At 60.9% G+C, this 23,337-nt stretch overlaps 1 protein-coding gene across 2 annotated transcripts in view; it reads right to left on the bottom strand.

Annotated features, from left to right (window-relative positions):
• Positions 1 to 22,553, bottom strand: part of BRF1 (BRF1 RNA polymerase III transcription initiation factor subunit) — a 55,103-nt gene extending 32,550 nt beyond the window's left edge. Inside the window, exons 1-3 of one of the 2 annotated variants that reach the window (XM_041757641.1) lie at positions 22,139 to 22,553; positions 14,385 to 14,465; positions 3,153 to 3,326 (exon numbers count right to left, since the gene is read on the bottom strand). In XM_041757641.1, coding sequence (XP_041613575.1) covers positions 3,153 to 3,326; positions 14,385 to 14,465; positions 22,139 to 22,322 — 439 coding nt within the window. In that variant the 5' untranslated portion in view covers positions 22,323 to 22,553. Of the gene's footprint in view, positions 1 to 3,152; positions 3,327 to 6,731; positions 6,803 to 14,384; positions 14,466 to 22,138 lie in introns of those variants that run through there. The other variant, XM_041757642.1, reaches the window with a different exon arrangement.
• Between the last annotated feature and the right edge of the window lie 784 nt (positions 22,554 to 23,337).

The following is a 23,337-nucleotide window of genomic DNA, read 5'->3' as shown; positions in this document are numbered from 1 at the left end:
GGCTGCGGGGGCACCCAAAGAAGCAAAGGATAGTCCTCGACTGGAAGGTTCACTATTGTTAAAATGAGCATCAATGTCAATCTCCCCACATATGGATCCATGAACCCCAATGAAAAAATCCCAGAAGCTTTCTCATAGGAACAGACAATGTGACTGCCACACAGAAGGCCAGAGGCCCAAGGACAGCCGCGGGCGCTGCTACAGGTCCTCAGACGCGGGCCCGGGCCGCAGGCAGCGAGCGAAGCAGAGGAGGGCTCCCGCGGGCAGCGCGTGCCGGACACCCCTGGACAGAAGCAAACCCGACCCTTTCCTCACAGTGGACAACACAGTGCAGAAATCCCAAACTCCAAGGGGCCCCGTAAAACCAGAAGCTTCTGGAAGGGACACCATGAGAGTCTCTCCCCGATTTCCGTGACTTCCATCAGCCGTAGAGGCCAAGCTGCGAAGGTAGCCCTCCGTCAGAGCTCCGGCGGCAGGAAGGTCCCACCACCATGGGCACGGCGCAGGGGGAGGCCCCTGTGCACGCAGCTCAGGGCCGGACCGACAGGCTGGCCAGCAGTGCCCCGGGTCCTGGAAGCCACTCCACGGCAGCCTATCGTGGCTTTCAATCTGCAACTCCCTGGGGCCCGGAGACGCTGGCCACCTTCCGACATGTGCCAACCAGCCGTCCCACGGCCTTCTTTTGACCACGGGCTCCCCGTCGGCTACGGTGATGACACATGTCATTGCACGTCTGCCCAAACTCACAGAAGGCACCTCATCAAGAGTGAGCCCCGGTGAGCCTCGGACTCGGGTGCTGATGCGTCACACAGGTTCATCAGCACAACTGACACACGATGTGGCGGGGGCGTCTGCACGAGGGGAGGATGGCTGCGTGCAGGTGGGCACATGGAAATCTCTGTACCTCCCCCTCAGCTTCAGTGTGCATCTAAAACTCATCAAGAAAATAGTTCATTAAAAACATTGTTTAGGGCCATCTGGGTGGCTCAGTGGTTGAGCGTCTGCCTTCAGCTCAGGGTATGATCCTGGGATCCCGGGATCGAGTCCCACGGCGGGGCCCCTGCAGGGAGCCTGCTTCTCCCTCTGCCTGTGTCTCTGCCTCTCTCTGTTGAAGAGAGAGAAGGCTCGAAGAAGTTGAGGGCTGTGTCCAGGCAGTGCTGGTTGAGCTGCAGCTGGTTCCCCAGGTTTTATTTCAGGAAAAAATAAATAAAATCTTAAAAAAAAAAAAAACCTAAAAAATGTTTTTTAAAAAGTAAAAACATCTTCTTGAGACGCTCTGGTTGTCCCTGGGGACACATGAGGTAGCAGGTAAAGGTGGGCTGGGGAACCTGGTGGCAGGACGGTCAGTCCTCGACCATCTCACCCTCTGAATAAGAAACGAGGTCCTCAGGTGAGTGTGAGGGGGTGACACGCAGTGGCCAGAGTCACAGAATCAGACCCTGGAAGCCCAGCCCAGGCCTGCAAACCACACCCACTACTGACCAAGCCCCGGAGTCCGAAGCCTGTGTCTGTCCCTCCCACTCAGGGCCCCTGCTGGCGGCAACATGGTGACAAGTCCCAAGTGACAGAGGCCTCCATGCACACACAGCTCCCGGGCTCAGACCCAGGCCTGCTGGCAGCTCCGTGGGGTCCCAGTAAGCACCAGCCGTGCCATCAACACCCCTGGCGCCAGCACAAACCCACCTGGCAACGACAGGGGTGTCTGGTTACAACCCTGACGCTTCTGCCCCCACATCCCGGTCCCCTGGCCCCGGGCCAGCCACTCCCTCTGGGCGACAGTGATAGTGCCGCTGTGGGCACCACGGGCCAGGTCCCCAAGGACACCCTTCTCTGGTGGACAGGGGTGCGGCCGGGGGCCGGGGAGGGGGGAGGACTCTGATGTAGGAAGAAAGGCCATGTCCCCTCCCCCTGCCGCGGTGCACAGAGCACAGCAGCTTGTCTACACCCATCTTCTCCCTACGGGAGCATCAGCTCTGACGCTCCACACTCTGGCTGGATTCCAGAGCGTGGCCTGCACACCTGTGTCCTGAGCCAGCCCGACCTCAAGCTCCACCTCGCGCCGACCCCTGGCAGGCCTCTCGCTGCTCAGTGACATGAGCGACACGACCCCAAGAGGGCAGAACAAAGACTAGGCCAGCACTCGCACGATCAGCGCGGCGGTGCCTTCTGGCGGGCGCTGTGGCGGGAGCCCGAGAGCCTGAGAGCCCGAGGCCCTGCCCCGCGTAGAACATACGTGTGCTTCGGGCGCTGCAGGCTGGAATCGGCAGTTTCCAAGATCTTATGACAGTGCAATGAGAGGTTCCCATAGTGAGGGCTGCCCAAGCAGAAGGGCCCCAACACGCCAGACACACGGGCCCGCCGGGAGCCTCCCAGCAGTCCACGCCTGCGTAACCAGGAGCCACGGCCGGGGCCGTCTGCCAGGCAGAGACAGACACAGCCACCGGGGACGCAGAGGGCACGAGAGGAGCCCGAGGGTGGCTGCTGCCCCAGGAGAGGAGGAGGCACCGTTACCCCCAGAAGGGGACGTGAGCAGGAAGCGTTCGGAGGACATGAAGAGCCTTTGGTTGGAAGCGCAGGAGCAGGAACAAGGATGTGGGGGCACACAGAGGCCCCAAAGTGAAAGGTAAGTGGGGACAAGGAGAGGGCACGCGAGAAGGCAGCTGGCGGGCCGTGCCGTGAACGAGTGATGCCCAGGCAGGAACCGCGAGTCGCTCAAGAGGCGGGCGGGGACTCCGGGCCCACAGCTCCGAGCGAAGATCGAGGCGGCGCTAGGGGCTCCGGGAGCAGCACAGCCACCCAGGCCCAGGGCCGAGGGTCAGGAGCCCGGGAGCACGAGACCGTGGGCACCGCCGTGCAAGTGCCGGAGAGCGATGTGCACCCCGAGTCCACCAGACCCCCCGGGCGCGGGACGAAGGGCCGCCGCCGCCAGGAAGGCACCAGGAGGACGCGCCGTCACGAAACGAGGACGACACGGGACGGGAGCAGGGGCCCGAGCAGGCGGGAGGAGCAGGAGCAGCGCACAGGGTGGCCGGCCGGGGCGCGGGGCGCGGGGCGGGAGCCAGAGCAGGCGGCCCCGGCGCCCACGGCCCGCCCCGGGGCCCTCAGTGACATCCACAGCGAGCGGCCGCCCGGCGAGCACGAGCAAAGGATACGCGGCGTGCCCTCCGTGCGGCACACCAGGTAGAGGCAGGCCGCGATCACGTGCGCCATCCTGCGGCCGCGCGTCAGGTGCTTGCTCACGGCCATCTTGAAGAAGTTGAACGCGGTGTCCAGGCAGTGCTGGTTGAGCTGCAGCTGGTTCCCCAGGTGGTGGATCTGGCGCCGCCCTAGGACACAACACGACACGTTAGCACTGGTTCCCAGCGAGGGCGACGCGCCCTGCCCTCTCCCGTCCGTGCTCAGGCCGAACGCGCGGACACTGCGGCGAAGCCCCACGGTGTGGGTCTCACTGCCCTCCACGCCGGAGCGGCCCTGGCCCGTGGGCCTCTGAGCTCGGGCGCCCGCAAGGGGCTGGGTGCGCTGGCCGGCCCGGCGCTCCCCACCACGGCGCGTGCCACGGGCTCCACGCAGGCACGACCTCCTGGCAGGGACAGACGACACGGCCTGACGGCCGGGGGCCGCCGTGGAGGCTGGGTCGTGCCCACCCGCGTCGCCGGCGGGGCCGCGAGTGTGTGCCCGCGGCCGGCCCCCACCCCAGCCCCCCCACCGAGAGCCGCTGCTCCGGCTGCTCCGGCCTGCCGTGCGCCATCTGGGCAAGGGGCACCAGCAGGCAGACTCCGGGAGGGCGGGGGCTGCGGGGGAGGGGACGGCCAGGACGGCAGCCGACCGCAGGACACTCCTCGTCCTGGCTGAGCCCCTCCCGTCAGCTACAGGCAGCAGCAGCCGAGGGTGCAGCCGTGCTGTGGCCACACGGCAGCGGTCACTGTGGCCACGTGGCACACAGTACAGAACAAAGACGTCCAAAGCTCAGGTCAGGGACACAGCACGAGCTGGACTGGAAGCCCTGTCCATACCCCACCCCCAGCTGCCACGCTGGACCTCCCCACACGGACTTCACTCCACCCATCACCCTCTGGCCCACAGACCCGCTCTCTTCTGGCAAAGGCCACCTTCAGCTGCACCAGGGAAAGAAGCGGGGGACTCGTGGGCTGCCCACAAAGGCTCAGTGCAGATCCCTTGCTCTCCGACAGGGGCAGCAGGCAGGGGAAGGCAAGGCCTGTGTGGCCCCCGACTGCCCCACACATGCTCCTGACAATGACTGCCAGCCAAAGGTGGGCACCTGGGGACCTGGGGCATGGTCCGGCATGTGGTCCGGCAACTGGGGGACCTGACAGTCAACACAGCCTCCCAATAGAGCACCCCTGCCCTGCCTGCAGCTCTCCAGTTACACTGAACTGACATAGGGTCGGGGTCATTGTCCCCAGGCCCACGGCCCTGACTGGACAGAAAGGCCGCAGGGTCTATCCCTGGCTCCCCATCGGCACGCACACACTCATCCCAGCACACCTGGCAGGTACGGAGAGCAGCTGATGGACCTGTGAACACCAGGGCCCCATCTGCTGGCTCTCTGGTAGCCTGGGGGCTCAGAATTATCGCAGGAAGTTATCTAATAATATCTTTATTGTATAAAACTCACATACCATACAATCTACCCACTTAAGGTATACAATTCAATGGTTTTGGGGGCGTCTGAGTGGCTCAGTGGTTGGTTGTCTGCCTTGGGCTCGTGTTGTGATCCCAAGGTCCTGGACAGAGCCCCACATCAGGCTCGCTGCTCAGTGGGGAGTCTGTTTCTCCCTCTGCCTATACTGCTCATGTCCTCTGTCTCTCAATTAAAAAAAAACTTTTAAAAAATGGTTTTGGGACACCTGGATGGCTCAGCGGTTGAGCATCTGCCTTCAGTCCAGGATGTGACCCTGGGGTCCTGGGATCAAGTCCCACGTCAGGCTCCCTGCATGGAGCCTGCTTCTCCCTCTGCCTGTGTCTCTGCCTCTCTCTCTCCCTGTGTCTCTCAGGAATAAATAAATAAAATCTTTTTTAAAAAATGGTTCTGGGATGCCTGGATGGCTCAGTGGTTGAGCATCTGCCTTTGGCTCAGGGCGCGATCCTGGAGTCCCGGGATCAAGTCCTACGTCGGGCTCCCTGCATGGAGGCTGCTTCTCCCTCTGCCTGTGTCGCTGCCTCTCTCTGTGTCTCTCATGAATAAGTAAATGAAATCTTTAAAAAATATATAAATAAATAAAAATAATTTTAAAAATGGTTTTAGCATATTTAGCACAATTCAGAACATTTCTTCCCCCCAAAAGAAACCCTGTACCCATTAGCAGTCACTCCCCAAATGAATTTGTAATCCACGTGAGGTCAGCAAGCACGTGCAGACAATTGTGCAAAGACATTAATAAATAAATTTCTTGGATCCGATTCCTAAGTAACTAACCGTAGCTTATTCTCCTTACATTTCCTCCCAAAAAAACGAATGCTGGACGTAAACATGCTAGTACATAGATAGTTGCCTTCAAGATGTTGGCGTTTTATGAAAATAAGGCCCGCCTTTCCTTTCCAGCCAGTGGCTGAACAGCATCTTGGCAGGCCCACGGCTACAGTCCGGCCCGGACGGGAGAGCAGAAGGAACCCAGAGCAGGGTGGGGGCAAGGCAAGCGCCCCCAGGAACATGCAGAAGGAAGGGCCTAAGTCATAACTGCTCAAGTCTGCAGGTCCTCCATCCACAGGACCCCCCACCCCCACCCCAGGCCAGGACGACCTTCATGATGCTAGCCGGGCCCCAAGGCCAGCGCAGCAGACACTGGGGTGCTCCATCAGGGCCACGCAGCACAGCGACTCCTGTGACCAGCTCTGGGGACACCCAGAGGCACCCGGTGGCCAACAGAAGCCTGCTTGGCTACAGAAGGGCACCTGTGCAGAAGTGAGAACCGGCACAGAGAGCCAGCAACCTCCGCGGGAAAGGGCAACGAGAGGGAAGAGAAGCACCAGGCTCCACAAGCAGACTGGTAACGGAAAAAAAGCTTTCAAAGCCCATGACATCCTCCAAAAAGCTATCAATCCACAGAAATGTATCAAGAGAGGGGTGCCTGGGTGGCTCAGTTGGTGAAGCGTCTGCCTTCGGCTCAGGTCATGATCTCAGGGTCCTGGGATCGAGTCCTGCGTCGGTTCCCTGCTCAGCGGGGAGTCTGCCGCTCCCACTGCTTGTGCGGGTTCTCACTCTGTCATATAAATAAATATCATCTTAAAAAAAAAAAAGAAACATATCAAGACCCTATAATTAAAAAGACACAGCCATTGGGGCACCTGGGTGGCTCAGCGGTTTAGCGTCTGCCTTCGGCTCAGGGCGTGATCCCAGAGTCCCGGGATCGAGTCCCGCATCGGGCTCCCTGCGTGGAGCCTGCTTCTCCCTCTGCCTGCGTCTCTGCCTCTCTCTGTGTCTCTCATGAATAAACAAATAAAATCTTTAAAAAAAAAAAAAAAAGTCACAGTCTTTGACAATTAAAAACATGATTACTGAACGTTTTTTAAAACTCAAAATTAGGGGCGCCTGGGTGGCTCAAGTCAGTTGAGTGTGTCCGACTCTTGATCTCGATCAGGTCTCGATCTCAGGGTCGTGAGTTCAAGCCCCACGATGCACTCCACGCTGGGCATGGAGTCTGCTTGAAAACAAAACGAAACAAAACAAAACTCAAAATGAACCGAACGGCCGAGCAGACACAGATAAAGACCTTGACAGTGGGCTCAGGGGTGGAGGAGGAGCGGCTGCCGGCAGGGTCCACGGGGGAGGCTCGCAGCTGGCTCCACAGGCCTCTCCCTCCAGGCGGGGCGCGGACTCCTGCAGGAGGGGTTATCAGAAAGAACAAGGACACGGCATGAGGACAGCGGACGCCACAGGGAGAAACAACAGTCCCGCGGAGCGAGGACCCGACAGGGCTTCACGCACATGGAACTGAGTGTGGGATGCGGTGGTGAGCGCCGCGGAGCAGAGGGAGGGCAGACGGCAGGCAGCGTGGGCCAGCGCCACCCTCGCAGGAGAAGCTCAGCCGGTCCCCCGTGGTCTTGCGGGTCGTGGCAGGGGCCCTACCCTGCGGCACAGCAACACCCCTCCAGTCCGAGCACGGCCCAGCCTCTCCCAGGAGCACAGCATGGGGGGGGGGCAGGGGACATGGAAGGGCACTCCAGGCCTGGGTCACTGCGGCCAGTACCCCGACATGGGGCCGAGACAAGGGTGCCAGCTCTGCAGGATCACCCCGAGCCCGCGGCTGACGCCAAGGATGGAGAGGCTGCGTGCAGTCCCGGGGACGAGCGGCAGCCCTGCGGCCAGGGCACGGGCGATGTCTGCACCAGGGAAGCTGCTGCAGGGCAGCAATGCTAGGAGACTAGAGGGGGTTTAAAATAAAACCTCAAAAAACCCACAGAACATGGGATGCCCGGGTGGCTCAGTGGTCGAGCATCTGCCTCTGGCCCAGGGCGTGACCCCGGGGACCCAGGATAGAGTCCTGCATCGGTCTCCCTGTGTGGAGCCTGCGTCTCCCTCTGCCTGTGTCTCTGCCTCTCTCTCTCTCTCATGAATAAGTAAATATTAAAAAAAAAAAAAAAAAGAATGAAAACAAAAAATAGCTACCTCTAAACATGTGGGTTCCAGCTGTGACAAATAGCTGTAATTGCAAATATCAGAAAAAAGAGGCTTAAAAAAGTGACCAAAGCTTCTGAGTGAAGAAGGTGAAAGAGCGCACAGAGCTGAAGCCGTCACGGCGGGGAGTAACAGAGAAGACCCCATTCAGGCAGGAGGCCCACGAATGACGCTCTGAAAGATGAACACGGTGGCCAAACCGAAAAATCCCCAGCAAGACCAACTCAGGAAAAGGGCTGAAAGCACAGAGTGCCCGGGTCAGGGACACGGAGACCCGGGAGCACGGTCCAACCCTACTCTGAGTCCCAATTACTCAGACAATTCGAGGAGGATGTCTGACACACAGACAAGGAGGAACAGAAATCTCACCGGTCCCACCAAAACCCTACGAAAAACAGTCCCAGCAGAAGCTGCATCTGTAATCTTCACGTGTCGTGAAAGTCTTCTCACAAAGACAACTGGAGGCCCGGACGGCTTTGCGTCCTCCATCTGAGGGGACAGCGGCGGGTCACTCGGGCCCGCGCAGACAGCACACCAATACCGAGCCGTGGCCCCGCACGGTTCCCCCAGAGGGGCGAGGGGAGCTGCACACTCACAAAACCAGCATAATTCAGCCCAGGAACAAAATAATAGAATGCACGTGATCATTCCAAGAGACAGGAAGGAGCATGTGACAAAATGCCAACATCATCCTTCCTGACAACAGGCTGGTGGCCACTGTCACTTGAAGGTCAGGAGCCGGAGGACAAGGTGCACGGTCAGCACTCTGCTCCCCTCGCCCTGGGGAGGGCAGCCACACGGCAGCGACAGCCACGAAGCCCTGGAGATAAGTGAGGGCAGAAAGACGGGGAGGAGAGGGGTCAGGGCCATCACGGTCACACGGCTGCTAACCGAGCAGCAGCTACAAGCGACCACGTTTCCTAAGTAAATGGAGCAATTCTGCACTGACGGAGCCACACGGCGACCAGAATCCGGGCAAGCCAACAGGCTGATCCCAACGCTTACTCTGCCACACAAGGGAGCCAGACGCCGAGGCCCTGCTGAGGAGCTGGAGTGCACGCAGGATCACTAGAGGACGCCACAGCAGGCCGGGCAGCGCGGCAGCGGCCTCGGGACACGCAGACCCACCCGGCGCAGCTGCACCAAGGACCCTGGGTGTCACCCCAGCATCTGCAGCTGACTCGCCCACATACGGTCACCTGACGTGTCACAAATGCACCAGTTCAGTGTCCTGTGGAAAGGACGGTGCCGTAGATGAGCGGGACGCCCGATGTCCACACTGAGAAATGTCAACCTCAACCCCTACCTACAGCACCTGCCCGAAGTTGGTCTGAGGGAGATCCCAGACCTAAAGGCGAAACATAAAACAACAGAGCTTCTAGGTGAAAACACAGGTAAGGGTCTTCAGATCTTGGGACAGACAAGAATTTAAGTCACAAAAGCCCTGGCCATAAAAAAAAAAAAACCATATTGGGGACTTCATTAAAATTAAGACACGTCTATTCGTCAAGAGACAAGAAAGTGAAAAGCCAACCATCGAGTGGGCAAAGGATTCACAGCGTGTGCAATCAAGCAAGGACTCACACCCGGGACGCACGAAAACATGGGTGAAGCAGAAGGAAAGCGGCAGCTCAACTTCTCAGAACACTTGTGCAGAAGGCGCAGCAGGTGCCTCCAAGAACGGGTCTCCGATGGCCAAACGCACACAGGAGGCCCGTCCTCACTCACCAGGCAAAGCAGGTGACACCCCCGCGGACGCGAGACCGACAGACCTCGGCCCCTGCACACGCACGGGTGTTGCTGGTGGGAGGGTGAACGGCACAGCCGAGCTGCGAAGCCCCCGGCCCGTCTGCTCACCTGCCGCCCCAGAGAGCCCGCTCTTGAGCACGCACATGCCCACGAGCAGCACCCACCGAAGGACGACGTGCGCGGACGTGGACGTGGACAGCAGCCAGAGGGCAGCGCCCAGCGCCCCCGACGGGAGAAGTGGGTGAACGAATCATGGTGTACCCACACGAGGAAGGCCCACACCGCACGGAACCCAGGGGCGACGCGCACAAGAAAGGGCGTCCTCTGTGATTCCGATCGTCCGCAGCAGAACTAGGGGCTTTCTGGGGCTCCAGAGCACGCTCTGCCCCGGCCTGCGAGGCAAACCGAGCTCATCCAAGCTTATCAAGCAGCTCACGGAGGGTCAGTGCCGTTCATGCACTTTACGTGCGTCACACCAAGAAAAACGGACACACAGGAAGAATAGAAATGTCTCCCCGGTAAAAGGGCTCAGAGAGCCAGCGTGGCACGTCACAGCTCCAGGGACAGAGGGAACCCCCCACAGGGCCCAGTTAGGAAACATGCAGCCTGGCAGTGACCTTCCCTGCCGACGGCTCGGGACCGCCAGCTCCTGCTTCCTGGGGGGTACCCTCTCGGCCCGTCCACACACGCCCCGGAGCGAGGACGAGGGGCCCACGCTCTCTTCCGCCGACCTGCTCGCTAACCACAGCCTGAGTGCGTCCCCGACAAAACCAGAGACGAGCCCAGGAAAGGCGTGGGCACCAGCGCCATATGGAGGGAGGCCGGGAGATGGCAACCCCCGCGTGAACGTCAACCTCGACCAGGGCCATGGGGGCCGTCCGTTTGCTGCTCACCTGCCAACCTACCCGTCTAAGAAAGGCGTGCAGCCCTTGACACCGCGACAGCAGAGGTTACGTTCACGGGCTGCACCCGAACCAGGCGGGGCTGCGCGGGCGGAGGGGCAGCCAGGACCTGCCCCGCGGAGGCATGAGGACGACACGCGCACTTCCGCAGCCGTCAGCCAGCGCACCGCTTCCACGCGGGGCGGGGAGAGCCCCACGCATCCGAGATGCACCGATGACACCTCCTAGACAACGTCTGCAGAACCTGCTGGGATCTGCCCTTTCCATTTCCCCAAGAGCCACAGAAAAATGACAGGAAGGAGATAAAATTGGCATAAACTGACCAGGGCAAAGACAAAAGAACGATCTCCAAGGACAGGAGGTCAACAGAGTGTGGGCGCACCGCCAGGCGAGGACAGCGCTAGGCCCCAAGTGCCAGGCGGACAGCCCTGCTCAAAAGCAACAGAACCGGGGGCTGGACTCGCTAGCCTCCCTGCAGCCCCCCCAGGCCGAGACTGGATGCGGTCGATGGCGGGAGGGGGGGACACCTGCCCGGGCAGGTGGGGGGAAGGGAAGCCAGGCCCTCCTGCGGCGCCAGGCTGCTGGGAGCTGCCCGAGGCCCTGTCCGCAGGCAGGAGCCCCGTGGGAAGGCGTGCGGCGACAGCACGCGCGGGTCTTCTCTGGGGTGCAGCCCCCAGGGCCGCCTCGCGCTCCCCAAATACCTCGGCCTCAGACCCCGCCAACACTCCACTCTGAGGACCCTGCACGTTCGGTTTTACTTTCTTAACCGAGAGGTAACTACTTTTCATAACACGGGTTATTTCTGTCTTTAGATGAGTTTCCAGTCCACCGCCGTGCGTGCGTCTGCCCGAATGCTGCTCTTTACCACGTGGGGCGGAGGCACAAGCTACCCTAGGAAACACCGTGCCGGGTCTGAGGAGCAGATACATCGTCCGCTGAGAAAGAGTCATCGCCAGGCAGAGGGCCGCACGGTCAGCCAAGGGAGCACTCGCTCTGGGACGGCAGCGATCAGAAGGGGCAGCGCAGCCAGGCCCCCAGCCAGGGGTCAAGGCACAGCGCTTCCTCGGCAGCAGAGGTCGGGCTGCCAGCCAGGGGTAATTCCACACTTGGATGCACCGAGAACAAGGTCTGAAAACTGGTGAAACAAAAACCCGACAAAGCCACGGGAGCACAGGGCAAATCCCGTCACGATGGGAGATTTGCACACCCCTCCCAGCGACACAACAGGCAGAACCCAAATCAGCGAGCATCACCAGGAAACCTGACCTGAGTGACATGTACGGAACTTGGGCAGAAAAACACTCCTTTCGAGCGCGGGTGGACCACGCGGGACCACGCGCTGGGCCGTAAGGCTGGGCCTTTGAGGGGGCGGAGGTCCTACACACGGCAGGTTTTCTCACAAGAACGAACTACGCTAAGAACAAGCCATGGGGTCAAAGGACAAGCACAAGGGAGATGGAAACACAGAGCTGGATGCGCTAAGCACAGCCCAGGGACGGGACAGTGCTGGGGCCGCAGCCCACCCGGGGGCCGTGGGTCCCTGAGGGCGACAACTCGCCCGGCGCCGTCCCAGCAGGCAGGCCCAGGTGCGCCTCGTTGGCTCTCCACACACGAGGTTTGCGGCAGCCCTGCCGCCAGCACGTCCGGGAGCACTTTTTCCGACTGCGCTGGCGCACGTCATCTCTACATGACACGTTGGTAATTTTCCCAATATTTCAAATGTTTTGTTTTACCCATTATGGTGACCTGTGACCAGCGATCCTGCCGTTACTGGTGTCTTGCTCCGAGCCCCCCCGCCCCCCGTGGCCGTGTGCGCCCCGGCTGCTCCCGCGCCGGCCCCTCCCGCCTGCCCCTCCTCGGGCCTCCCTGGTCCCCGACACGCAACCTCAGCACGAGGCCAGCCAACAGCCCTCCGATGGCCTCCGAGGGCTCGAGGGAAAGGAAGAGCCGCCCTCACTCTGGAGCGACGCTGGGAGCGAGTCAGCCGAGGCAGGAGGCGCGGCGAGGCCGGGAGGCCGAAAGCACAGCCTCCTGCACCTGGCGTGAGCCGAGCTGAGGATGCAAAGGGAAGGTGCTCGAGGGAAATTAAAAGCCACCTGGTGAACAGACGACTGCGGAGAAGGCAGAGCAGCCTGCGCTGTCTGGAGCAGGTCTGAGCCTCCGGGGAGGAGATCAACGGCCGCAGCCACACTCCCCGCGCAGCCCGGCCCGCAAGGCCCCGGCTCTGCGATCCTGTGAAGGCGGAGGCCCCGCACAGGGAAAGTCTGGCGCAGCCAGAGGTCGGCTCGGGGGGCCCCAGGCAATGAGCCGTGGCAGTGACACGCGAGCGCGGGGGGGAGGCAGCCGGGCCGCTGGAGAGGCCCAGCCTGGGGTCCTGGAGAAGCCGCGGGGCCTCCACGGGACCAAACAGCCTTTCCCGGGAAGAAGGAGCACCTAGCACCCACAGCTCGGGGGGTGAGCCCGGGGCCTCTGCCCAAGGCTTCCAAGGACAGGCCGACCTCCTGTCAGGTGCCCCGCAGCTGGTGCCTCCCTGCGGACGCCAGTGCTCATTTACTCGGAGGCCCCGGGCCCTTAAACTCACCCCACACCTGCTCCGACCGTGCTCTGCAGACGGAATACAGCTTTGGTGGCGGCGCATCTGTTCACAACGTGGTTTACTGAATATCTGAAGCCCACTGTTGAGACCTGCTGCTCAGAGGAAAAAGATTTCCTTCCAAAACATCACTGCTCAGCGGCAGTCACCTGGGCCGAGAGCTCCGACGGAGATGCACGATGAGATTAATGCCGTGTTCACACGTGCTACCACCACATCCATCCTACAGCCCGGGATCAACGAGCCATTTTGACTTGCAAGTCCTATTATTAAGAAATACGTCTCACAAGGTTATAGACGCCTTATAGAATCACGTAGTAACCCCTCTGACGGATCTGGGCACTATCAATTGAAAACCTCCCGAAAAGGATTCACATCCTAGATGCCATTCAGATCATCCATGACTCCTAGGGAGAGCTCAAAACATTCCCAGGGATTTGGAGGAAGACGACTCCAGCCCTCGTGGATGACGCTGAGGGGTCAAGTCTTGAGTGGGCGAAGTCATCACAGATGTGACGACCGCAGATGTGAAATGGCGAGAGAACCAGAATCAGAAGTGGGGCCCGAAGACGGGACTGCTACAATTGCAAGATGAAACTCGAAAGGATGAGGAGTGGCTTCTTAGGGGTGAGCAAAGAACATGCATTCTTGAGATGGAAACTACTCCTGGTCGGGATGCCGTGGAGACTGTTGAAATGACAAAAGACCTAGACTGTCATGTGAACTGAGTTGATGAAGCAGCAGCAGCAGGGTTTGAGAGGACTGACCCTCATTTTGAAAGAAGTTCTCCTGTGGATAAAAAATGCTATCGAGCAGCATCACCTGCTGCAGAGAAATTGTTCATGAAGGAAAGAGCCCATCAATGTGGCAAACATACTTGTCTTGTTTTAAGAAATTGTCTGGGCACCCCCGCCTCCAGCACCCACCACCCCGACCAGTGGGCAGCCAGCACTGCGGGGACCCCACTCTCCTCCAGCAAAAGATATGACTGGCTGAGAGCTCAGATGATGGTGAGCGTTGTTAGCAATGAGGGTATTTTTAAACGAAGGTAAGAACGTTGACTTTTTAGACATAATGCTATGGCCCACGTAAAGACTGCACCGTAATGCAGACACACTTTTACATGCACCGGGGAAAAGGTCACGTAACTCGCTTGTTGTGATAGTCACTTATCCTGCAGTGTGTCCGAGGCACACCTGTAAGCACCACAGAGCAAGGGGGTGCACCACAGCGGGAGGCACCCCACATGCTCTAACATTCCTGAGAGTGTCTGAGAGGTGATGGCAGACGTGCCCTCGCCTGAGCAACCACAGCTGACGTCATCCGTAATGGAGTAAGACCGGATGCTTTCCCCGGGACTCAGGAATAAGACCCTTCTGCTCGGCACGGTGCAGAAAGTACTAGCCAGGGGTTACTGCAGGCTGCCCACTCTTGCCCTTCATCCCCTACCTCCATGCCACCCCCAAAACCCACCCTCATCCAGAGCCCCCGCCATGGGAAATACCGTTCTGCAGGGTCTGTGCTCTTGACTCCTTTCCCAGGTTCACATGGAAGCCGCCGCCCAGGGTTGGGGTTTTGCCGGCACCTAGAAAAACGTATCAGACTGATTAGTCAAACCTTGGCAGGAAAGATCCGTGCCTGCAGACCTTTACCGCACGGGGTGTTTCTGGAGCGAGGACACTGTGGGATCAGTGTTCACGGCTGGAGGCAGCAGCAAGTGGGGCCTCCCGCGGCCATTCTTAGCAACCTGCACGCCTCCTTTCCCTCTGCCATGCCAACAGGGTTGTGGCCTTGACCTAGAGCCATGGCAGGTGGACCATGCCCATCTGCACTCTCTAACCACGGCTCCAGACACACACTCAGTCCAGAGTGGACCGCTGCCACATGGCAGCCAGAGAGGGCACAGCTCCCTTCCAAACTACAGCACCCTACCCTGGGCCAGCCCATGCACAGGGGTTACACCTGCACAATGGCCTTTGTCAGTGCACTCATCTCTGTAGGGCTGTGGCCTCTGTGGCCTGGAACCTCTGAGCCAGCCATTCTACAGGAGGCACTCGCACCTCTCTGCCCCCGTGTGCTGCCCACCACAGGACGGCACCCTAGGGAGCCCTGGCCCCAAAGGGTCGCCACAGCCAGACCTGCAGATGCTCTGCCTTGGGTCTCCAATGCTCAGACACCTCAGGAAATTCCATGCACTCTGCTCTGCAAGGCCCTGGAGCTGGAACTTCTGCCCTATTACCCTTTGAAAACAGCCAGGTAGACGTCTGGATTGTTCACCAGACTTACAAACCCCACTATCGAAGCCAAAGAGTACACTGGTGGCCAAGAAAAGGCAGTGGAGCTGGGGAGTGTTGCTCGTCCCCACAGGCCAGTGCGTCTGTGACCAAGCACACACCAAAGGGTTAGAGGCTTCTGCAGTTAGGGGATACCTCACAGCCTCAGCCACGTGATGTGGAGCCTGCAGAAGGACCGGGACACACGTGATGATGAAATGGAAACTCAGACCTGGCAGGGACCTGAGAACCCAGATCACCGACGTCTGGGAATAGGCCTCCAGGGAAAGCACGTGGCCCTTGTCTGGGGCCAGCAGGGACCTCGGGATCATCCATGGGCAGCCACCAGCACACACAGTGCAGAACAAGTATGACCTCCAGCATATCTGTGACTGCAACCAAATCCCAAACCAAGACTCACAAGATTCCTTAAAGATCTCAGTAAAATGGTTCCCAAGTTTAGCCAGCAAAGACAGGAAGTAAGCCGAGCCAACAGAACACAGAAAAGAGCAACAAGTGGGCTTTCGCTGGGCAGGTGCTGGAGCACAGGTGAGGGGCCTGGCTGGGAGCAGAGCTGGGAGCCGGCTGCCAGGTGGACCAGCACCCAGCACCCACCACAGTGGGCAGAGCGGAGGGGCCTCCGGCCGGGCAGCACCCTGTGCCACTTCACGGTCACCATGGTTAGGGAGGCCGCAGGGCCGGCCCCGCGTGGGCAGGTTGGGGACAGCACAGAGCCCGTGGCCTTCTCCAGTTGAGCGTGGAGCCAGGAGAGGTCGCTCACTCACCACTTGGAGACAGACCTGCTGCCCCAAGAGCTCGCCACCCCAGACCTCATGTCCTCAAGCAGCTGGTCACAGAGGATGGGGCCAGAGAGGGTCAGACAGGGCGTGCTGGGGGCTGGAGGGCTGCAGGGCCGAGGAGACTCCTTTACCTGAACCAGCAACAAGGGGCTTCCAACACCATCGGTGCCACCTGTCAGCTCCATACAGCCAGACCCATGCTCGCTGGGCTGAGATCAGGGCTCTGCATTCCCGCCCTCCTGTTCCGGTGGTAGTGGCTTTTTACAACTTGAGGATTTTTTTTTTTTTTTCAACTTGAGGATTTTTACATTTGCAATCTTTTATACACCAGGACCAATGGGGAAGACCTAGCCACTCCTACCGCCTGACCAGGACAGCCACATCTTGGCCTGTTTGTTTCCAGCACCCCCACCAACTTTCAACCTGGGAGAAGAGAAAAATTGCCATGTTGTTTTAATTAAAGTGGACGTGCACTTTTAATAAATAACTGTTTAGAAAAAGGACAATGAGGGGATGAGTGGGTGGCTCAGCACTTTAGCATCTGCCTTCAGCCCAGGGCTTGATCCTGGAGACCCCGGATCGAGTCCCACGTTGGGCTCCCTGCATGGAGCCTGCTTCTCCCTCTGCCTGTGTCTCTGTGCCTCCCCCCCACTCTCATGAATAAATAAAATCCTTAAAAAAAAGAAAAGAGGGATCCCTGGGTGGCGCAGCGGTTTGGCGCCTGCCTTTGGCCCAGGGCGCGATCCTGGAGACCCGGGATCGAATCCCACATCAGGCTCCCGGTGCATGGAGCCTGCTTCTCCCTCTGCCTGTGTCTCTGCGTGTCTCTCTCTCTCTCTGTGACTATCATAAATAAATAAAAATTAAAAATAAAAAATAAAAAATAAAAAATAAAAAATAAAAAAAAAAAAGAAAAGAAAAAGGACAATGAGGGGCCACTGGGGGGCTTAGTCTGTGAAGTGTCTCCCTTTGGCTCAGGTCATCGAGCCCTGTGGCGGGCTCCCTGCTCAGCTGGGAGTCTACTTCTCCCTCTCCCTCTGACCCTCTGCTTGTGCTCTCTCACTCTTTCTCAAGTAAATGAATAAAATCTTAAAAAAAAAAAAAAAGAAAGAAAGAAGAGAAGAGAACAGAAGAGAAAAAAAGAAAAGAGAAGAGAGATAGAAAAGAAAAGAAAAAAAAGAAAAGAAAAGAAAAGAAAAGAAAAGAAAAGAAAAGAAAAGAAAAACGGGCAAGGGCATGGTGTGAGCCCTGGGAAGCCCTGGCTTCCAGAACAAGGACGGGGTCTTCCCCCAGCACCACCCCCTGCATAAATGCAGACAGAGGGAAGCCAGGGCAGATCCACAGAGATGCTATGCTGAAGCAGTGGGACTTCGTTCTGCTGGAGGGCTAGAGGCAAACTCCTTATTCCTCAGTGTCCCGCAAGGCCGCCAGAGGTCCCCCTCACGAGCCGCCTCTGCCCCCCTTCCCCGCTCCGTGACTCTCCCCTGCACCCTCCAGGACCCCCACACCCCTTGCTGCACTTCTGACCTATACTTCCTGTCTCCTCACTGCCCTGCCCTGCCTCTCCCTGAGGACCCAGCCACCCTTCCTGGGGCCGCGACATCTCGGGGCGCAGTCTCCTGACTCGCTGTCACGTGTGCACACCTGCCCCGTGCTCCCTGAGCTCCTGTCCCCTCTGTGCCAAGGGGGTGGCCGTCCAAGCCTGCTTGCCAAACCGATGCAGATTTTGTACTCAGCAGACACCACCCACTGGGGTTTGGTTACAAGAGATAAAATCTGGAATGCACGCGTGGATAGTGTAAAAAATGCTTATGGAGCAAATCTCGGCCCCTTAACTGTGAGGCGAAAGGTCCCCTGAAGCATGAAAAAAAGCTAGACTGCTCCCTGCGATCGAGCTTCGTCGCCAAGGTATGGCATCTTGGCCTTCAGATCCCCTTCACACGATTCTCTCTACTTCTTAAAACATTTGAAATACTCTGTCGCAAGGTCCTGCAACAAAATCACAAGCTGGAAGGAGCAGATGGAAGGTACGAGCGGGCCAAGACCGCCCCCTTGTGGGCAGCGGAGGAGCGCGGATGACCCCCACCCCCAGGCCCCCGCAGGGGGGAGGGAGGCAGAGCCGAGACAGGAGGGGCACCCTGCAGACGCGGGGGGACAGAGCCAGCGACAGCCGACAGCACCTCCACAGCAGGGAGACAAGGCAGGCCCGAGGGCCTCGGCACGCATCTGCCCCATCCCACCCGCAGCTCCAACAGGGGGAGCAGAACCTGGAATAGGTTGCTGCGCTCCTACTTCAGGGGACGGTTTCCGTTGTTGCTGTAACCCCTCCTCCAGAGGCCCTGCAGGTAGGCTCAGCCCCCCTGCAGCCGCGCCCCACAAGGACTCAGGCCCCTGGGGTCACCCCAAGACCCCTGAGCAAACTACGGGGAGTCCTGAGGACCGGGACGCCACCTGGACACGGATCTGTGCGGACACAGGGAGCTAAGTGCCGGCAGCAGCCGAGACTCCTTTCCACCGGGTGCAGCTCCCCAAGGGCCTGTTTTGTAGGGATTAAAATTCTGATTATGGAAACCATGCAGCGCGGAGCAAGGGAGATGACAAACACGGCAAATGACATCTTGAAAAGAACAGCCCCCTCTCACCACTGAGCCTCTAGGAGAGTTCAGCCAACGTTTCCTGAGAACAGGCACTCTGGCCAGGGACTCCCGGGGCTTTGAGGGGCCACAGGGTAGGAAGAGAGATGCAGAACCCTCCCCCTCTGGGACCAGAGGTCGGCCTGGACACGGGGGCGGGGGGGGGGGGGGGGGGGGGGGGGCTGTGCCCGGGAGAGCCCCCTAAGGGCAAGGCACGGGCCAGACGGGCAGGTGCAAGGCCCAGCATTCGTTAGGGGAGGGGGACCCCCTCCAACCGGGGCTGGGGGCTGCAAACCTTTCTCATTGTATTATGGTGGGGGGGGTGTCCATGCAACACAGACATGTGGAAGGTGCTTCGCGGCTGTGCTGTGACAACACCAGCACTATAAACACCTTGACTTGAAAGATGAAGTCCGTAGCCACGAAAAGTTGTGATGATGGAGACCGTGGGACATGCTCCCCGGGAGGGAGAGGGAAGGTCCCCAGGAGGCAGTCACGGCAGGCTGCCTGGTGCCAGGCTCCCTCTGCCTCCAGGCTGCACCTCGGGGAGTGGAGCTGGCACCTGCCCCTCCGCGCCCAGGGGACGGGCTGCTGGCTCCGAGGCACTCAGCGCGCACACGGCACACGACGCTCACACGCACCGTGCTGGGAAGCCCTGCTCTGCCCTCCCGGTTCCTGACACACTTGGGGTAGGCCTGGCCCCAGAGAAGCAGTGGGACCCTTCCTCAGGACCCCACTGAGGCCGCAGCTGGTCCAGCTCTGCCCAGTGACTCACCATTCTGGCCACACTGAGCTGCCAGCAGTCCTCACGGGCCCGTCCCTCCCCTCGGCTGGCTGCCTTCCTCACACCCGTGCCCTCCAGCACCACTCATGGCCCCGTCACTGGACGCTGGCCTCACACTCTACTGGTCTGAGAACATCAGGGACCAGAGCCCCTCACCCTCTAGAGCCCGGGCCTGGCGCACAGTGGGAGCTCACCAGGAAAGACCCCTGGGGGTCAGGAGCCTCTGGGCAGGGCCTCTGGCCACATGGCCCTGCTGTCTAAGTCACATGGTCCCACGTACACCCCTAAGCTGACTCTCCGTGCGCAGTTCTCGGAGAGTAAGAAAGCATCCTTAGGACCCAGAGTGACCATGGGCCCGACAGGGAGCTCTGGGAGCAAGCTCAGCTTTCAGGGCGAGAAGGGAGTAAGCAAGATCCGAGAAGAGCCAGCTGGCACGCGCTTCGAGCCCGGGGGCACCGAGGGTAACCCAAGTCATCACTGCCCCGAGGGGGGAGGGAGAGGCCAGGTGGGCAGACGCACCACTGATGCCCTCCCCTGGCCCAGGAGCAGTGCGCCTGCCACGCTGGGGGCTCGGAACCCACCGGGGGCCTCCAGAGAACAGCCCGCGGGACAGAGCCAGGCCAGGCTGGGGAAGCATCCTCAGAGCCGTGGGTCGCACCTTCGAGCAGCACCTGGCTGTGACCCTGTGCCCACTGCACACGGGTGGGAGCACATCCCTCGTGCCCAGGACTCCCGGGGTGTCCATCTCCTCTGCACCTGCTTCCCCAACCACAGTGAGGGCAGGCTGTCAGCAGGAGAAGGCGTGCGCTCCGAGGGAAACCCTAGTGTCAGCTCCGATAACTGCTAGTTCTTAGTGCTGTCGTCACTGTCACTCTTTCCAGGGACTCGAGGGACAGTCTGACCACGTGTGACAGCAACAACAGGCAGCCCAGGAAGTCGCTCTAGAAGAGCACGAAGATGTGTGCCCTGCAGCAGAGGCGACCGGGAGAGCAGGACAGAGAAGGCAATGACACCGAAAGCCGGTGCTTTGCCAAATCAACCAAAGTGGGAAACTTGCAGCAAGAGACACGAAGGGGAAAAGAGGAAGACGTGAAAGGAAGCGTGTAAACGGAACACACGGCCTCACTAGAGACCCTGATGACACCAAAAGGATATGGGAACGGGACCAACAGCTCTGCAGGCATAAAGTCGGCAACCTCGGTCAGCTGGGCCAACGCCTCAAAACCACAACAAACCCACCCACGGGGAAAGAGGTAGCGTGAAATATGACCGTAACCTGCAACTACTCCAGATACTGAATCTGCAGTTAAAAACCTGCTGGGGGAAAACCCTCGAGGCCCAGGTGGCCACCCTGGTGGATTCCACCAAACGTTCAAGGAAGAAATAACAGCAATTCTACACTTTCTTCCAAAAACAATAAAGGAAGGAAGGGAACATTTCCCAACCCGTTCCCCGAGAGGCAGTACCTCGGTCTCCAAACCAAAGACGTCGCGAGAAACACACCCACCCACGTTCCACTGAGCATCTCGACAAAACGTTGGCGCGTCTAACCCAGCCCCACACGCGAGACTAATACTCCACCATCAAGTGGGTTTCCCCTGAAGGAAAGGCAGGGGCAACATTCAAAAATCGGCCACACGGACACACTTAACAAGAAGAATGTGATCGTGTCCGTTGATAGAGAAAAATCATCTAACAAGATTCAGCAGCCACTCACGGCAAAGGCTCTCAACTGACCGGGAATAGAAACGGAGCTTCCCCGACGCTGGGTGGGAAGCCGGTGGCCGCTTCCCCTGAGACTGGGAGGAAGGCAGGCAGGGCCGCTGCGAAGCAAGAAAAAGAAACAAAAGGAAGACGCAAAACAGCCCTTACTTGTAGACAACAGGACTGTCCAAACAGGAGGTCCTCAGAAATCTATTTTGAAAACTCTCACAACTAATAACCAAGTTGAGCCAGGGAGCAGGAAACAGGCCAAGGACAGGGGTCACCCCTATTGCTCGCGGCAGCGAGGAACGATTAAAGCCTGAGTGTTTGACAACCGCCGCCGGCCGGAGCCCAGCCCGGGGCTTAGGCGCACGGCCCTGGGAGTGGACACCCGTGGGCCCCCGGGGCGCGGAGGTTGAGCATCTGCCTCTGGCTCAGGTCGGTCCGGGATGAGTCCCACGGCGGGGCCCCCGCAGGGAGCCTGCTTCTCCCTCTGCCCGTGTCTCTGCCCCTCTCTGTGTCTCTCGAGAATAGTCTTTTAAAAAAACAACAACAAAATCGGAAAGAAACAGAAGCTTCGTTCCCAGGAAGGGCCCCCGCGGTGCCGGAGCAGCTCGGTCCCTAAACATCCACATCACCCTGCACCCTCGGGAGGGGACTGAGCCGGCGGGGGGGATGCGAGTGCGGACGCTCGCAACACCCTGGGGGGAGCGGGAGGTGCCGGCGCCCACCCGAGGGGGCAGCACAGTCCCGGGGTGGCTCCTCCATCCCGCGGGCGGTGAGACTCACGGAGCTGCGCCCGGCCCAGCCGGTGCTCCTGGGCCTTTACAGCCGCGGGCGGCCGGTCACCCCGCGTCCCCTCCTCCTTCGCACCCCCTTACTGTGCACGGGCCGGGGATCGCCCTGCCCCGGCGCTCGGTGGGCGCAGGGGACACCCGGCCCGGGGCACACGGCGCCCACGACACCGCGCCGTCCCCACCTCCTGGGGCGCCCCCGCCTCCCAGGCGTCCCTTGCCGCCCCCTCCCGCGGTGCCCCCGCCCCCGCCCGCCCCGCGCCGACCCACCGTCCAGGGACACGAACTGGCCGACCGCCGACGAGCCGCCGCCGCTGTTCTCCACGAACTGCACCTCGGACACGATGATGTTGTCCTCGAGCACCGAGCCGCAGCCGGTGCACACGGCGTCCCCGCGCGCCGCGTCCAGCTCGATGTCCGTGCCCCCGCAGGCGCGGCACACGCGGCCCGTCATGCCGGCGGCTCCCGCGCGGGCTCCTCCGCCCGCCGCCCGCCGCCAGCCCCGGCCCCGGCCCCGGCCCCGGCCCCGCCGCCCGCCCGCGCGTCCGCCCGCCCGACTCTCGCGAGGCCGCCGCCGCCGCCGCCGCCGCCGCCGAGCCCGCCGATTCGCAGCGGCAGATTCGCCACGCACGCCGCCGGCAACGGTCGCGCCCGCGCGTCGGGGACGGGCACCGGGGCTGCGGCGGGGCCGCGAGGACTCGAACCCGCAACCTCCGGACGCGGCCGCCGCCACCGGACCTCAGAACCACTAAGCAGCAGGCCTCGCGGGCCGCGCGCAGGCGCCAACAGCGGGCGGGGCCAGGGCGGGGGGCGGGGCTTGGGGACGGGCCGTCAGGGACGGACGGGGGCGGGGCCAGGGCTGGGGGCGGGGCTTGGGGAAACGGGCCGCCAGGGAGGGACGGGGGCGGGGCCAGGGCTGGGGGCGGGGCTTGGGGAGAAGGGCCGCCAGGGACGGCCGGGGCGGGGGCGGGGCCAGGGCTGGGGGCGGGGCTTGGAGACGGGCCGCCAGGGACGGCCGGGGCGGGGGCGGGGGCGGGGCCAGGGCTGGGGGCGGGGCTTGGGGAAACGGGCCGCCAGGGAGGGACGGGGGCGGGGCCAGGGCTGGGGGCGGGGCTTGGGGAGAAGGGCCGCCGGGGACGGCCGGGGCGGGGGCGGGGCCAGGGCTAGGGACGGGGCTTGGAGACGGGCCGCCAGGGACGGCCGGGGCGGGGGCGGGGGCGGGGCCAGGGCTGGGGGCGGGGCTTGGGGAAACGGGCCGCCAGGGAGGGACGAGGGGCGGGGCCAGGGCTGGGGGCGGGGCTTGGGGAGAAGGGCCGCCAGGGACGGCCGGGGCGGGGGCGGGGCCAGGGCTAGGGACGGGGCTTGGAGACGGGCCGCCAGGGACGGCCGGGGCGGGGACGGGGGCGGAGCCAGGGCGGGGGGCGGGGCTTGGGGAAACGGGCCGCTAGGGACGGACGAGGGGCGGGACC

The sequence above is a fragment of the Vulpes lagopus genome, chromosome 6 (genome assembly GCF_018345385.1).
Source record: "Vulpes lagopus strain Blue_001 chromosome 6, ASM1834538v1, whole genome shotgun sequence".
Classification (NCBI taxonomy): Eukaryota; Metazoa; Chordata; class Mammalia; order Carnivora; family Canidae; genus Vulpes; species Vulpes lagopus.
This window is presented reverse-complemented; position numbering and strand designations above follow the sequence as displayed.